The sequence below is a fragment of the Schistocerca americana genome, chromosome 2, assembly GCF_021461395.2.
Source record: "Schistocerca americana isolate TAMUIC-IGC-003095 chromosome 2, iqSchAmer2.1, whole genome shotgun sequence".
NCBI classification, from domain to species: domain Eukaryota; kingdom Metazoa; phylum Arthropoda; class Insecta; order Orthoptera; family Acrididae; genus Schistocerca; species Schistocerca americana.
The window spans coordinates 940,696,834-940,714,791 of NC_060120.1; the positions used below are offsets into that span (position 1 = coordinate 940,696,834).

The 17,958-nt window shown below is 45.0% G+C and overlaps 1 protein-coding gene across 1 annotated transcript in view; it reads right to left on the reverse strand.

The window, feature by feature from the left end:
• The window catches only part of LOC124594563, a 185,555-nt gene extending 168,357 nt beyond the window's left edge, over positions 1–17,198 (reverse strand). Inside the window, exon 1 of the mRNA XM_047132934.1 lies at positions 16,654–17,198. Within this exon, the coding sequence (XP_046988890.1) occupies positions 16,654–16,821 (168 nt within the window). The 5' untranslated portion in view covers positions 16,822–17,198. The remainder of the gene's footprint in view (positions 1–16,653) is intronic.
• Between the last annotated feature and the right edge of the window lie 760 nt (positions 17,199–17,958).

The following is a 17,958-nucleotide window of genomic DNA, read 5'->3' on the forward strand; positions in this document are numbered from 1 at the left end:
ATTTTGATTTTATTATTAACTGCCACTTCCTTCAGTTTGACCAATATGAGCATCAGAAACGTCGCTGTGACGCTGTACGGCGCCATATTTGCACCTGGTAGCCAAAATTGGAACCAATTTTTTTTCCTTCTTAAATCGGTTGAGCATTAACGCATTAGCATACATTTCAAGTTTCGCTACCATAAGACAACAACGGCCCACCCTGGGCCTTCGTAATAAGCTGCATTTTAATTATAACCACGTAGCACTTGGCACAGAATAACATGATAGGATTTCTTCCCGTTGCAGCCCCACAATACGTGGAAAGAACGGCTGCTTAAGGTTCTCTGTGAGTGTCATAATCAGTACGATTTTCTCTTCGTCCTCCCTACATGAGTTTCATGTAGGTAGCTGAAGAACTTCACTAGATTCTTCACTTAATACTGATTCCTGACCGTTTGAAAGTAGGCTCCTGAGGGATAGTTTGCATCTGTCTTCAAGAAACCGGTTTTTTAACGTTTCCGTGTCATTCTCCCGTGAGTCAAACAACTCTGTAACTATTCTTGCTGTCCTTAGCATGCAATCAATATTCCTCGATAGTCCTGTTCGGTGTGCGTTCCATAGACTTAAGCAGTATTCTAAGATGGGACTCGTTCATGATTTGGAAGCAGTCTTCTATATAGACCGACGGAACTTTCCAGCGTCCTCCTAATGAAGAGAAGTATGCCGCCTGTCTTACATAAGGTTGAGCCTATTTGATCATTCCATTTCATATATCTACCAATTCTGATAGCCAGGTATTTACATGAGTTGACTAATTTTAATTATGAATCATTGATATTCTAGTCATAGGATACTAGGGTTCTGTCCTTTGGTGAAGAACATACGAGGGTGGTTTGAAAAGTTCTCGGAACGGAAGACAAAAAAAAAAGTATCTACATCACTGAAACATTTTTTGTTTTTCAATGTAGTCTCCTTGTACAGAAGATTAATGCACTTGGTCCAGCGATGTTCCACTGCCTTGATCTTATCTCGAAAATGAGTTTCCTCCAGGTCTGCAAAATAGTTGTCAACTCCGGATATCAATTCTTCGTTTGATGTGAATCTTCGTCCACCAAGAAAAATTTTCAGTTTCGGGAAGAGATGGAAGTCTGATGGAGCCATATCAGGTGAATAAGGTGGATGTGCCAACAATTCATACCTTGGAGTGTGGAAACAATTGATACCTTGTTTCGTGTGATTTTTCCATGGCGACGGCACATGTCTGCGGGCGCGCAATGTCTTGATGGAAGATTACCTTTTTCCTTGCTAAACCTGGTCTTTTTCGTGTATCTTTTGTTGCAATTTTTCCAGGAGGTTAGCATAGTATTCTCCAGTAATTGTTTGCCCACTAGGAAGATGATCTACAAAGAGGATCTCCTTCGCATCCCAGACCACTGATGCTATGACCTGTCCCGCCGAAGGAATTGTCTTTGCTTTGATGGCGGAGAATCAGCATGTTTCCACTGCTCTGACTATTGTCTGGGATATAGTAGTGCACCCAAGTTTCATCTGTGGTAGCAGATCTGCGCAAAGAATATTGTTCGTTTCTCCTAAAACGGGCCAAACATTGTTCCGATATGTCCATTCCCATGTGTTTTTGATCCAGCGTCAAGACTCGCGGCACCTATCTTGCAGACAACTTTTTCATTTCTAATTCTTCAGTTAAAATGTGACATACCCTTTCAAGATGACATCTGGCAAGCCTGAGCAACTTCACGCACTTTCAATCGGCTATCCTCCATGATCTTTTTGTGCACTTTTGCAATGATTTTTGGACTTGTGACACATCTAGGCCGACCATTGCGCAGATCATCATTTAAGCTGTCCCGACCAAATTTAAATTCATTTGGCCCCTTGGCAACAGCTGAAAATGAAGGAGCAGAGTCACCCAGTGTATTCTGGAAATCACCGGCCGGGGTGGCCGAGCGGTTCTAGGCGCTACTGTCTGAAACCGCGAACCTCTGCGGTCGCAGGTTCGAATCCTGCCTCGGGCATGGATGTGTGTGATGTCCTTAGGTTAGTTAGGTGTAAGTAGTTCTAAGTTCTAGGGGACTGATGACCTCAGCAGTTAAGTCCCATAGTGCTCAGAGCCATTCGAACCATTTTTTATTCTGGAAATCGGCATGAATGTCTTTAGATTTCGTACCTTTCTTTAGAAAGTAATTAACCACTGCTCAAATATCGATTTTTTCCATCTTCGCAAATCACTACGCGGGAACAACAACAGAGCCACGTCACCTCCACAGCTCTCTTCCTAAAGCACTGACATGGCACGTGTTTACAGGTAACAGTCCAATGAGTATCACGTGAATAACTAGTTGCGCTAGCGCTGACCTCTCGTGGTAATTCCGAGAACTTTTTAAATCACCCTCGCAATTTTACGAAACGATATTGCAGTGCCTCTGTTGTCATGAATTACGATGCATAGTTCCTTTGACATGCATGTGTGTCCGAATGAACAGGCACTGTGACGACTACAGCCGTTAAGAAGTACAACAAACGCATTCGCAGTTGCGCATATGGACAACCATCGGCTTTATAATGGAATGACGACAATGAAAATCTTGACTGGACCGGGACTCGAACCCGGAATCCATGCTTAATGCGAGGTGCAACTGGAAGTAAAATGTCTCGTCTGTACGGGAATGTACACAATGGATGTACGAGTACAGGTTGTAGACACATGGTTAACGGCATATATAAGTTTGGGTCTGGTCTGACTCGGATAGGCAAATGCGAAAATGATGGTCAGGTCCTGCAGAAAGTGTCATCACTTCTGTCTCTAAGCTGGTCGTAGGTTGTGTTCCAAAAATGAACAGCATAGAGACAGAAGTGTTGACACTTTCTGCGGGACCTGCCTATCATTTTGCAGGACAATGCTCAAGCACGTACGGTGCAAGCTGTTACTGATTTGTCTGACTGATGGGGCCTGCTAAGTGCTATACCACCTACTGCACTCCCCTGACTTAAGCCATCGTGAGTTCAATTTGATTTGTAAACTGATGGAAACACTTCACAGCTCTCGCTTCAGAACTGCTACAGATTCGTCGGGAAATAGACCGCGCTCTTCGAACTGTCAACACAACTGTCACTGCTAAGAGTATCCTACGACTTCCACGTCGCTGGCAACGGGTTATACACAATGCTGGTGTGTAGTTTGAAGGTCAGTGAAACTTTGAAACACGAATATATTTTGTACGAGCTGCAAATAAATAGTTGCCACTGTTAGAGTTCCAACCCTCGTATATACGTTGCAGAGACCAATGATGAACCATTCTACTGATCTGTTGCTAATCTGATGGCGTAGTACAGTGCTTGTGCACGTACAAATGTTTTGGAGTACACGCTTAGCCACATTGTTCAACATAGGAATAAGCAGAAGATGACCTCCATGCGTTCCCATGTTGATCCCTTGGTACAATAAATCTTCAAAATATTGCCATTTTCGAAGACAGTCTACTGACAATTGCTAATACACATCTGCTGCTGGTAATTGATCGGTTATTACTGTTGGATGAACTAATGTTTTAGCTTGAATCTTTAGTTTTTTCTTAAGAATAATGTCAGTAAGAGTGACTTTCTGTGTCACCATCAATAATATAGATTAGTAACAGGTAAATAAGACAGCCAAGCGGTTACAATAATTGGTGGTTTTCAGTTACCCTTAAGCATTCTTCCAACGGATTTAAACCCGTCTTCTTCAGAAGTACAAAAAACCAACTTCACAGTACCAAACAGATTGTTTCTTGTCCTTCTGAAGAAGACGGGTCCAAATCTGTTAAAATGATGGTTAATGTTATTGAAAGTCACCATTTATTGCAATTGGTTGGCTGTGTAACTCAGCTGTTATTCTGTAACCGCTGCTGAAGTGCAGCCACGTTCAAAATATAAATTAAGATAAATAACAGAATTCCATGTCGTTTGTCACAGTGAATCAACCTACAGAGCTCAGCATCATACTCTAAGAATGACCTTGTGAGATTCTGCACAGGTCACCTCAAAATGAGTCTGGTGTGGAACGGATTCTAGTTAACGAAAATTAAGAAATATTTCATCACTGATTGGTTGCAGCTGTCTGTAACTGTAATTCATTTATACAACCTTCTTTACAACACAGTCGCGGTAAAGCAATAATACCATAAGGCACAGTATTAATTTGTTTAAGTTTATTTCGAATAAATATGGGAGCGTTGTAAACGACGACTGTTATGGACAGATTCTAAACAATGCTCAGTGGCTCGAAAAAGAATTTGAGATATCTGAGCCACACAAATACACCATGCCAGTATAGACGACACACGAAATGCGACACTGGAGACGGACACATCCTTCCGCCAGATACGATAGCACCGCTGGATTCCACCTCACGTAAAGTATTTCTGGCATTTGCGCGGGCATTGTAGTGATTTTCTCACCGATATTTCGCTTCAGATGTTCCATTATTCGGAAATTCACGTAATATATCAGTCCTTTTGGAATATTCCATAGAAAAAAGTAATATGAACTGGTCTGAGAAAAGATAAATTACACTACTGGGCATTAAAATCTCTACACCAAAAAGAAATGCAGATGACAAACGGGTATTCATTGGACTAATATGTTATACTACAACTGACATGTTATTACATTATCACGCAATTTCGGTGCATAGATCCTGAGAAATCAGTACCCAGAACAACCACCTTTGGCCGTAATAACGGGCTTCATTCGCATGGGAATTGAGTCAAACAGAGCTTGGATGGCGAGTACAGGTACAGCTGCCCATGCAGCTTCGATACGATACCACACTTCATCAAGAGTAGTGACTAGCGTATTGTGATGAGCCAGTTGCTCGGCCACCATTGACCACACGTTCTCAGTTCGTGAGAGATCTGGAGATTGTGCTGGCCAGGGCAGCAGTCGAACATTTTCTGTATCCAGAAAGGCCCGTACAGGACCTGCAACATGCGGTCGTGCATTATTCTGCCGAAATGTAGGGTTTCGCAGGGATCGAATGAAGGGTAGAGCCACGGGTCGTAACACATCTGAAATGTAACGTCCACTGTTCGGAGTGCCGTCAATGCGAACAAGATGTGACTGAGACTTGTAACCAATGGCACCACATACCATCACGCCGGGTGAGACGCCAGTATGGCGATGACGAATACACGCTTCCAATGTGTGTTCACTGCGATGTCGCCGAAACGGATGCGACCATCATGATGCTGTAAACAGCACCTGGATTCATCCGAAAAAATGACATATTGCATTCGTGCACCCAAGTTCGTCGTTGAGTACACCATCGCAGGCGCTCCTGTCTGTGATGCAGCGTCATGGGTAACGGCAGCCATTGTCTCCGAACTGATAGTCCATGCTGCTGCAAATGTCGTCGAACTGTTCGTGCAGATGGTTGTTGTCTTGCAAACGTTCCCATCTGTTGACTCAGGGATCGAGACATGGCTGCACGATCCGTTACAGCCATGCGGATAAGATGCCTGTCATCTCGACTGCTAGTGATGCGACGCCGTTGGGATCCGTACGGCGTTCCGTATTACCCTCCGGAACCGATCGATACCATATTTTGCTAACAGTCATTGGATCTCGACCAACGCGAGCAGCTGTGTCGCGATACGATAAACCGCAATCGCGATAGGCTACTATCCGACCTTTATAGAAGTCGGAAACGTGATGGTACGCATTTCTCGTCCTTACACGAGGCATCACAACAACGTTTCACCAGGCAACGCCGGTCAACTGCTGTTTGTGTATGAGAAATGGGTTGGAAAGTTTCCTCATGTCAGCTCGTTGTAGGTGTCGGCGCCGGCTCCAACCTTGTGTGAATGCTATGAAAAGCTAATCATTTGCATATCACAGCATCTTCTTCCTGTCGGTTAAATGTCGCGTCTGTAGCACGTCATCTTCGTGATGTAGCAATTTTAATGGCCAATAATGTAATAAAACCAGGAAATTATCCCTTTGAGTTCATGGTCGCCAATAAACGTGAATACCATTCATGAATTAGGTCTTAGGCTTCCTACATGGCAGTACCAAGAACGATCTATGATCGTGGGACATGCGATCAGCATTTCGCCGATTCTTCCAGTCGATATTGCAAGTAAATGAATCCTGGTGACGCTGCTGCTGCTTTATTCGAACAACTCCTCATTTGGTCTTCGTGAGGCTGACTAGACCCCGTAACAGACTTCCCCACTTGAGAAAACTCCATAGATGTGTAAGAGGTCAGACCAGGTCTTCCAGCACCAAAGACAGCGATGATAACCATTTGGCTATGGGGGCGAATCACTTGATTAGCAGATTCACCAAAAATCTGTAGAATGACAAACGTCAGTTTTCTGTTTAATGTGGGTCAGCTATATAGATAGTTTTGTTCCATAAATCCCTCAGCCCGTGGTTTCTGGAAAATTTGCCTCGGTTAAGAGCCAAATTCCAGAAACATTTATCACGTCCTAAATTCCTCTGTGATGTGTGGTAAAAAGACTACAGTTCTGAAACAGCCATCTTTCTCTAATGACGACAGAAAATATTTTTAAAACACAGTCGGTAGCAACGCCTGAGGGCGGTGGCGTTTCACGCTCAGGTCGAGCAAGTCATCTACTGTACATTACACACTTATAAACAAACAGACAGGGCGTGCAAAATAAAACTGATAACTGGTTCTGAATATATTGTTTACACCTTAAAATAGGCCATTTAACATACGCCATCCCCCTCGGATGCAGCTGATATATATTGCGTTGCCTATCATAAGGTGCATAAAATTTTTTTCGAACCAGCTTTATTTTGCGCATTCTGTAATTTCACATACATTAGGATTTCATATTTTTTGACTGGGACATGGTGCGTAGGGAAAAAAATAAAAATAATTCCTCTCCCCAGTCTCTGACATACTATTCAAGCTTACAATGTCATAGTTAGCAAAAAACACAAGCGAGTAGTGTGTAAACGCTAAAGTGCCAAAATATTCTGACTACCTGCTTAAAAGCGTGTTGGTCCATATTTGCAACCCGGCACAGCTGCAGTTCTGCGTGGCGCTCTTTGGAAATTCCTTGGTAGGTTTCCGAAGGTATGTGGTACCAGATGCTTGCGCACACGTAACGCAGTTCCTCCTAAACGACGGGTGGGTAATTTTAGGGCGTGGAGATGGGACTCGATAGTGCCAGAAATGCGTTCCAAAGGATTCAGATAAGGCGAATTTGGCGGCCAATACAACAACATGCGTTCGATATCAGTCTCCTCAAACTACTGTAGCACGATTCTGACCTTGTGAAACGGACAGTTATCCTGTTTTAAGGTGTTATAACCGTCAGGGAAGATATCAAGCTTGAAGGGATGCAGATGGCCCACAACATTGTTAACGTGGCACACAGCTGTCGTGAAGCCATCTATTACTACCCCAGGTACGATAGTAGGGAAGGTAAATGTGCTCCATAGCATAATACTGATCCCACCGCCCTACATCCAGAGCGTGGTGCATCTTCAAATGGCTCTGAGAACTATGGTACTTAACAACTGAGGTCATCAGTCCCCTAGAACTTAGAACTGCTTAAACCCAACTAACCTAAGGACAACACACACATCCATGCCCGAGGCAGGATTCGAACCTGCGACCGTAGCGGTCGCTTGGTTCCACACTGAACCAGCCAGCCGCAGTGGCCATGCGGTTCCAGGCGCTTCAGTCTGGAACTGCGCGACCGCTACGTTCGCAGGTTCGAATCCTGCCTAGGGCATGGATGTGTATGATGTCCTAAGGTTAGTCATGTTTAATTAGTTCTACGTTCTAGGGGACTGATGACCTCAGATGTTAAGTCCCACAGTGCTCAGAGCCATTTGAACCATTTTGAACCAGACTGAACCACCTAGAACCGCTCGGCCACAACGGCCGGCGATGCATCTTAGGTCAACAGTTAGCTTGACTGACAGTGTCGCCCGGACACACATTCGAGCTGCTGTAACGAGAAACGTGATTCATCCGACTGTGTGACACGTTTCCAGTGATCTTCGGAGAAATCGTGGTGATCCTGTGTCCTCTGGAATCACAGTTAACAATATCTTTGGATATTCAGGTTGTTGTGGGCATACATATTTTTACTGGTGGCTCAGGAGAGTGTATTGAACAACATTGCATCATTATTTACTTCATTTTAGGACAAATAATTACAGCTATAAGGAACAGTATGTTATTAGGTTGATTAGTACCTGCAAGTTGTATGGCAAGAGTAAATCATCAATGCTTATTTTGCCCTGGACTGCAGTAAGGTTAGTCTATACTGACTGACGTGGTCCACATTATAGTACAGTTACTACCATGATGCAAATATCAGGTAGTAAATTATGTGACATGTTTGTGGAAAGACTGTTAGATGCAGAAACACAACAACTAACATACTAACGTACGCAGATATTAAGGTAGCAGCGATCACAATATCTGCAAATGGTTCAAATGGCTCTGAGCACTATGGGACTCAACTGCTGTGGTCATAAGTCCCATAGAACTTAGAACTACTTAAACCTAACTAACCTAAGGACATCACACACATCCATGCCCGAGGCAGGATTCGAACCTGCGACCGTAGCGGTCGTGCGGTTCCAGACTGTAGCGCCTTTAACCGCTCGGCCACTTCGGCAGGCACAATATCTGCACTTGGAAGCCGCAGTGTCATCTACTGTGGGGCCTCATGTTTGGCACTATGCACTGAACGGTGTGCTCGGAAACACTACTGCGTGTACCACCAATGTACTTTGTTGTCAGATCTGCGTATCCTGCTTTACACAGCGGGAAAGCCTGTGATCACGATATTCCGTGTGAGTCGCGCACTGCCAACAACTTGTCGGATGCTTGGTCGTTTCACCGTCCTTCAACCAGTTTCGATAGACGTTCACGACAGTAGCACGTGGCGGCAGACCAGTTCGGTAATTTTCAAGCTGCTGGTTTCCATGTACCGAACCATATCAACTGAGCTCTTGTCAGAGTCACTCATGTCTGTTAATTTCCCCATTTGTCCGCGTACTGTAGATTGATTCCCATCAGTCCCTGCTCCGCTGGCCACTGTGGCCGAGCGGTTCTAGGCGCTTCAGTTCGGAACCGCGCTGCTGCTACGGTCGCAGGTTCAAATCCTGCCTCGGGCATGGATGTGTGTGATGTCCTTAGGCTAGTTTGTTTAAGTAGTTCTAAGTCTGGGGGACTGATGACCTCAGATGTCAAGTCCCATAGTGCTTAGAGCTATTTTTGAGTCTGTGCTCCGCTTATACAGAGTGAGGCAGATAAGAGACGCCACTGCAAATATACCCAGAATAAATAAATACACTCCTGGAAATGGAAAAAAGAACACATTGACACCGGTGTGTCAGACCCACCATACTTGCTCCGGACACTGCGAGAGGCCTGTACAAGCAATGATCACACGCACGGCACAGCGGACACACCAGGAACCGCGGTGTTGGCCATCGAATGGCGCTAGCTGCGCAGCATTTGTGCACCACCGCCGTCAGTGTCAGCCAGTTTGCCGTGGCATACGGAGCTCCATCGCAGTCTTTAACACTGGTAGCATGCCGCGACAGCGTGGACGTGAACCGTATGTGCAGTTGACGGACTTTGAGCGAGGGCGTATAGTGGGCATGCGGGAGGCCGGGTGGACGTACCGCCGAATTGCTCAACACGTGGGGCGTGAGGTCTCCACAGTACATCGATGTTGTCGCCAGTGGTCGGCGGAAGGTGCACGTGCCCGTCGACCTGGCACCGGACCGCAGCGACGCACGGATGCACGCCAAGACCGTAGGATCCTACGCAGTGCCGTAGGGGACCGCACCGTCACTTCCCAGCAAATTAGGGACACTGTTGCTCCTGGGGTATCGGCGAAGACCATTCGCATCCGTCTCCATGAAGCTGGGCTACGGTCCCGCACACCGTTAGGCCGTCTTCCGCTCACGCCCCAACATCGTGCAGCCCGCCTCCAGTGGTGTCGCGAAAGGCGTGAATGGAGGGACGAATGGAGACGTGTCGTCTTCAGCGATGAGAGTCGCTTCTGCCTTGGTGTCAATGATGGTCGTATGCGTGTTTGGCGCCGTGCAGGTGAGCGCCACAGTCAGGACTGCATACGACCGAGGCACACAGGGCCAACACCCGGCATCATGGTGTGGGGAGCGATCTCCTACACTGGCCGTACACCACTGGTGATCGTCGAGGGTACACTGAATAGTGCACGGTACATCCAAACCGTCATCGAACTCATCGTTCTACCATTCCTAGACCGGCAAGGGAACTTGCTGTTCCAACAGGACAATGCACGTCCGCATGTATCCCGTGCCACCCAACGTGCTCTAGAAGGTGTAAGTCAACTACCCTCGCCAGCAAGATCTCCGGATCTGTCCCCCATTGAGCATATTTGGGACTGGATGAAGCGTCGTCTCACGCGGTCTGCACGTCCAGCACGAACGCTGGTCCAGCTGAGGCGCCAGGTGGAAATGGCATGGCAAGCCGTTCCACAGGACTACATCCAGCATCTCTACGATCGTCTCCATGGGAGAATAGCAGCCTGCATTGCTGCGAAAGGTGGATATACACTGTACTAGTGCCGACATTGTGCATGCTCTGTTGCCTGTGTCTATGTGCCTGTGGTTCTGTCAGTGTGATCATGTGATGTATCTGACCCCAGGAATGTGTCAATAAAGTTTCCCCTTCCTGGGACAATGAATTCACGGTGTTCTTATTTCAATTTCCAGGAGTGTACATCGAGGTGCGGTTTTCTCCCAGTTACAGCCGACAATATGGGAAATTTCCTGACGTTCTTAACTAATTTTTATCAATTAAAGTTGGCGAATTACAAAACCGACTTTGCACGTCATTCTTTCTTTTATAATGAAAGAATATACTTTTTCTTTGTCATTTCAAACAAGCTTCTAAGAGGAGTTCAACGGCGCAGTATGTAAGGGACCTGATCGAATAGTATCAAGAGAACAGTGCCGCAAAGCACTGTCCCACCGGCAGGAGAAGAGGTTCCACTTGGGTCTGCCGTAATTGTACCTACCAAAAATAAGCCAGTACCTAACTCCGGTACGATTCGTGTGTTTATGATCACCTCTGTCGTACCAAGTGCTCAAAATGTTCACCTTGAGCATTGTTACATATTATTAATTGATCCTGTAGAATCAGTACTGCACATTGAATTTTCTCTGAAGTTAATGGTAGCATAGGCCCTCGTTATTGGGCATTTCACGCCTTCGGGAGTCGTCGATGTTTTCTAATAAACGCCTCGATTTAATTTTCGCCGTAGTAAAAGTATAGAAATGCTAAGTTTGGTGAGTGTGCAGAGCATTTTGCGTTTCCTGAACGAGCATTCCAATATTCTCCAAATGTTCTCTTAAGAAGGTCTGTTACTACATGTGCTGAATGGGAGGAACATCTCTCATGTTAGTACGACATCGATTGTCTTATGTCCTGTGGGATGCAGTATATACGAGGGTTGAAACTTTTTATTCTATCATTTTGGTAGGCGGTGGCGGTGAATAGAGCGGGTGTCGTAACTGCACCAACATCAACCTTTGTGACAGCAGTGTTATGGGCGCCACAATTCCTGCACGTCGGATACTGCTCTTATACGAGGGTTGGAACTTAAATAGTGGCAACTATTTATTCGCAACCGATACAAAAGAGTTACATGTTTGCACCTGTTACTGTCCTTCAAAGTAGTCACCAGCGTTGTATAGAACCCGTTGCCAGCGTTGTGGAAGGCGTAATCTACCGTTAGCAGAGCCTGTTCTGTTGATGGCGCGAATGGAGTGATCTGAAGTTATGGTGATTCTCGTGTACGACTGTGATGGTGTTATCCTAACGCATTACGTTCCTTCAAGGCAGATCATCAATGCTCAGTATTACTGTTCGTTTTTGGAGCATCACCTGCGGCCTAGTTTGCGAATGAAGCGGCGACACTTTCTGCCCAACCCATCCATCTTTTGCAGGACAACGCGCGGTCGCATACACCGCAAGCTGTAGCTGCTCTGTTCGGTCGATGGGACTGGAAAGTACTGTACCATCCACCATACTCCTCGTACTTAAGTCCTTGTGAATTCGATTTGATCCTGAAGATGAAGGAACCACTTCGTGGCATTCGCTTCAGAACTGTTCCAGAGATTCGACAGGCAGTAGACGCTCCATTCGCACCATCAACAGAACAGGCTCCGCTAACGGCGTACTACGCATTCCACATCGCTGGCAACGGGTTCTACGCAACGCTGGTGACTACTTTGAAGGACAGTAACAGGAGCAAACATGTAACTCTTTTGTATCGGTTGTGAATAAATAGTTGGCATTATTTAAATTCCAACCCTCGTATAAGGAACTCGAGATTCTGAGTGTAGTTAGATTCGCATCAATAACGCAGGGACCAATTATGCGGATGTTGAAAAACACCCACCAAACGTTGGTAGGCCAACAGCGTTTTTTATCCATTTGTTTGAATCAGCATGGATTTCAACTGACGATTAGTGCATATTGGGAGTATTGACATGCTCATGGTTTGTAAACGATGTTTCTTCCTGAAACAAAATTTTACGTAGATATGCCGGATCACATTGCACTTTTCGTAGATAACATTCGGAGTACTGTAATCAATTTTGGAAGTCATTGCCATGAAGCTTTGGACGCAGCGAAATATGAAAAGGGTAAAATGCGACGGAATATTGTGCTCGAAGAACATTTGTTTGGTTGATCCCTCTCTACTTCCAATATGCCTTTAAGTGACTTTTGCATTGAGGGTTAACGTAGATGAGATGTTAGTTACATTTCTTTCATCACTTGATCTCCAGAATTCCAGTTTCTAGAACATTTTTTTATAATGTTTGCGAAGACAGGTTGTCAGTGGTCATCATGATCTAGATACTCTTTAGCATACAACCGCACTGCTGCTGTAATGGTTTAGTGACATTCGCAATAACCGACGCTCACCTTTTTGACTGTCGTTTGAACTGTGTCCGTCTCCATAGCTTTACGAGTAAGTTTTCTGATTGCTACAACAGCAGAACCCAAGCCGATGGGCTTCAAGCGCACAGTTAAACACTAGAACCATACAGGAGTTATGTTTGGCATAACAGGGCAGAAAGTACTCCTCTTGAGGGCGGCAAACTGATTTCGACCGCTGTTATATCGATACTATTTGATCAAACTCACATATATATTATTTAGTTAAAGTTAGGGCACAAAAATTCCGTTGGGGGGGGGGGGGGGGGGGGGAGAAATACACGGTCGATGTCGTAATTCGGCAATTACAAACGCTAAAAACTACTTGCTAACGCCAGGAAATTCGCCGTATTGTCAGCTATAACACGGCGAAAACTGCGTCTTGATATAATTATTCATCCTGGATATATCAGGACGTTATAATTCAAGTGCTGCTGCTCAGGGTGATCCAGTGTGGGCTGTAATTTTCGTATGGCAGCGAAACCTGGTACGTATGCTAATGCCTTGACGCGGAACCGATTTACATTGGAAGAGAAAATATTTCCGATTTTGGCCACCAGATGCTAAGCTGGCGCTGTACCGCATCCCATCGACGTCTCTGGCACTAATATTGAACGAACGATGTAGGCAGCGGTTAATAATAAAGCCTATATTATGTCTTTCTCACTTGTTTGTCCTTTTCTGCCGCGTCCCGTTCCTCATCCAATACATATGGAAACATTTCTATACGTCTTTCTTGCATTTACAGCGCCAGATTTGCACCATGTGGCCAAATTTGGAACTAATTTTTTCCAGCGTGAATCGTTTCCGCATTAATGCATTACAATATCTACCTAGTTTCGCTGCCCTGAGATAATTACAGCCTGCCTTGGACCTCTGTGAGCAGCTTCATTTCAATTATAACCATCTGCAATTTGGGGTGGCCTGTCTCAGCTGCCCCACCCTGTATACTCTTTCCTACCAAATCACGTGCTTGCAATGCCACCTGGTAGCGCTTTATCTCGGAGTGGGCCGTGGTCACAGTGTGTCAGTTCACCATTATATGTAGAATGGAAATCAATAACGGGCTAAGTGCCAAGAGACTAATTCCGAGTTATTCAGATTTCTGTTTTGGCAAAAATATTTTAATGAAAAAGCCTCAACAATATTTTTTAGTTGTTATCAGCAGTAAGAGTCACAAGACTATTGCAAAATTTTTGGAATTCCCTTCCTTTTATCAATGAAAATTAAAGTATTATAAAAAAACATAACGTGGTAAATGCCATTAAGATATTGGCAGAAACGAGGTAAGTGCCAATGAAAAGAATCTCAGGCAATTATCAGTTTTTTACTAATAAACTTTTTACAGGCACATTTTAGATATATACTATACTGTGATTACAGTATATTTAATGGTTCTTTTAATTTTCTAGAACACAATGCAATTTTAATCGATTAAATGTTAGAAAAATGCTCTATCAGCTATTTTCAAATACGGCAGCATACGTTGCAAATCATTTTCGTTTTCAGCTGATACGTTGTTTTTACATTGTTGTGACGGTAAAATGAAGTTCTTTATTACGTCAGTGGTAAGCCCTTTCTTGAAAATCTCGTAGGTGCTCCAGTCTTACAGTTCGTTAAACACTGTGCTCATCTTGACAACACCAGGTGCAATTTTTGTCACTTGAATCCTACTACGTTTGGAAATATTTATATTTGTTGTGTTGATATATGTATTGGGTGCTTTTCTAAAATAAAAGAGTCCTCGGCTAAAGCACAGTAATCACAAATCGATTGTTAGGTGTCGCATTCTCTATAAGTCTGACGAGGTCTTTAGATACACAACACTCTGACGTTCTTCCAACCTCTTACGTTTTTCAACGTGGGCAAAATCTCCGTCACTCGCTGCAAACAATTACAAAGCTTCAAGGCATGAAGCCAGCTTTAGCCTCACCAGTGGGTCGGCATGTATCGCTCAAGTTATATTTTGCACTACTAGAAATGATAAATTTGGTGCCACCATTAAAATTGCTACACCACGAAGATGTGCTACAGACGCGAAATTTAACCGACAGGAAGAAGATGCTGTGATAAGCAAATGTTTAGCTTTTCAGAGCATTCCCACAAGGATGGCGACACGTGCAACGTGCTGACATGAGGAAAGTTTCCAACCGATTTCTCATACAGAAACAGCAGTTGACCGGCGTTGCCTGGTGAAACGTTGTTGTGATGCCTCGTGTAAGGAGGAGAAATGCGTACCATCATGTTTCCGACTTTGATAAAGGTCGGATTGTAGACTATCGCGATTGCGGTTTATCGTATCGCGACATTGCTTCTCGCGTTGGTCGAGATCCAATGACTGTTAGCAGAATATGGAATCGGTGGGTTCAGGAGGGTAATACGGAACGCCGTGCTGGATCTCAACGGCCTCGTATCACTAGCAGTCGAGATGACAGGTATCTTATCCGCATGGCTGTAACGGATCGTGCAGCCACGTCTCGATTCCTGAGTCAGCAGATGGGGATGCTTGCAAGACGACAACTATCTGTACGAACAGTTCGACGACGTTTGCAGCAGCATGGACTATCAGCTCGGAGACCGTGGCTGCGATTACCCTTGCACTGCATCACAGACAAGAGCACCTGCGATGGTGTACTCAACGACGAACCTGGGTGCACGAATGGCTAAACGTCACTTTTTCGGATGAATCCAGGTTCCGTTTACAGCATCACGATGGTCGCATCCGTGTTTGGCGACATCGCGGTGAACGCGCATTGGTAGCGTGTATTCGTCATCGCCATACTGGCGTATCACCCGGTGTGATGGTATGTGGTGCCACTGGTTACACGTCTCGGTCACCTCTTGTTCGCACTGACGGCACATTGAACAGTGGACGTTACATTTCAGATGTGTTACGACCCGTGGCTCTACCCTTCATTCGATCCCTGCGATACCCTACATTTCAGCAGAATAACGCACGACCGCATGTTATAGGTGCTGTATGGGCCTTTCTGGATACAGAAAATGTTGGACTGCTCCCCTGGCCAGCACATTCTCCAGATCTCTCATCAATTGAAAACGTCTGGTCAATGGTGGCCTAGCAACTGGCTCGTCACAATACGCCAGTCACTACTCTTGATGAAGTATGGTATTGTGTTGAAGCTGCATGGGCAGCTGTACCTGTATACGCCATCGAATCTCTGTTTGACTCAATGGTCAGGCGTATCAAGGACGTTATTACGGCCAGAGGTGGTTGTTCTGGGTACTGATTTCTCAGGATCTACGCACCCAAATTGCGTGAAAATGTAATGCCAGTTTTAGTATAATATATTAGTCCAATGAATACCCGTTTATCACCTGCATTTCTTCTTTGTGTAGCAATTGTAATGGCCGGTAGTGTAGTAACGGTTAGGCCGCTTTTGAGGTTGTTGCCAACGGCAGTTTGCTTGGTTTCTCACGTCTAATTAAAAAAAATAAAATAAAAAACTTTCCGTTTAGCTCGTTATTGATTTCCACTCTACAGTTGTTCTTCTGAGAGTGTCCCGAAAGTTTGGCCACACTTTTGCGCTACAGCTTGTTTTCTTGCATATAAGGTACGTCGACAACTGTAAACGTCATTAGAGAACAGTTACACTCTCAGAGACGGCGATGCCAATAGCATGCGGCAGGCACCATATCCAGCAAGTGGCGGGAGTACTCACTTTCTGTGGCCAGCAGCAGCCGCAGGAGAAGGCGGAGGCTCCCGGAGAACCTTCCTGTGGGCCGGACCTCCGCATCCGGCGCCTCTTCCGCACCTTGCTGGGCACGGCGTACATGTAGTTGGAGAAGCGCCGGCGCGAGTGCCGCACTATCGATACCCAGTCGATCATGGTGTCGACGAGTCTCGCAACACTGCCAAACCACTTCCACTGCAGCACAATCACCTGCCGTCGACAACGTCCAGTGTCGATGTAGTTAAGAGACGGTCGTTTTTGGGATAACCTCTGGCCTCGCTTACATAGCGAACAGAACTTCAGAAGTTGTCACCTGTCGCAACTGCACTGTGTGGGATCCGAGTGTTTTGTTCAACAACGTGTTTGTAGTTCACACATTTTTGACAGTTTTACACCACCACGAACCTCCATTTAGTTCTTGCCCGATATGGAGCCGCCTATGGAACGACAAAGTAATGGTAAGAATCCATAAATAAGAGATGCGTACGTATTACACTCTCTGAAATTTTGAAGGTTTTTTTTTGTGTTATCTACGACTTGTACAGAAACCAGACAGCAGTAATAAGAGCCGAAGGACATGAAAGGGAAACAGTGGTAGAGAAGGGAGTGATACAGGACTGTAGCTTTTCCCCGATGTTATTTGGTCTGTATTTTGAGCAAGGAGTGAAGGAATCCAAGGAAAAATTTGTGAAGGGAATTAAAGTTCAGGGAGAAGACATAAAACTTTGAAGTTCGACGATGACATCGTTAATGGTCCGGAGGCACAAACATTAACATTAACAAAAGTAAAAAAAGAGTACTGAATGTATTAGAATGAAATCAAGCAATGCTGAGGGAATTAAATTCAGAAATGAAAGAGAATAAAGTAATGTGGACAGCAAAGTAATAGACGATGGGCTAAGCAGAGAGGATACGAAGTGTAGACTCGCAATAACAAGAAAAGCGTTACTGAAAATGAAGTATTTACTGAAGTCTAATACAAATGAGGAAGTCTTTGCTGAAAATATTTGTCAGTAATGTAGCCTTGTATGTTAGAGAAACTCGAACGATAGGCAGCTCACACAACAAGAGAACAGAAGCTTTTGAAATATGTCGCTAAGAAAAATTGTTGAAGATCAGATCGGTGTATCAGACAACGACCGACGAGATTGTGAATCGAAATGGGAAAAAAATTATGGTATAATTCATCTAAAATAAGGAATCGGTTTACAAGACACAGTCTGAGGCAGCCGGGTATTGTCTGTTTGGTAATGAAGGGAAGTGTGTGTGGGGGTGGGGAGGGGGGGCGGAGGT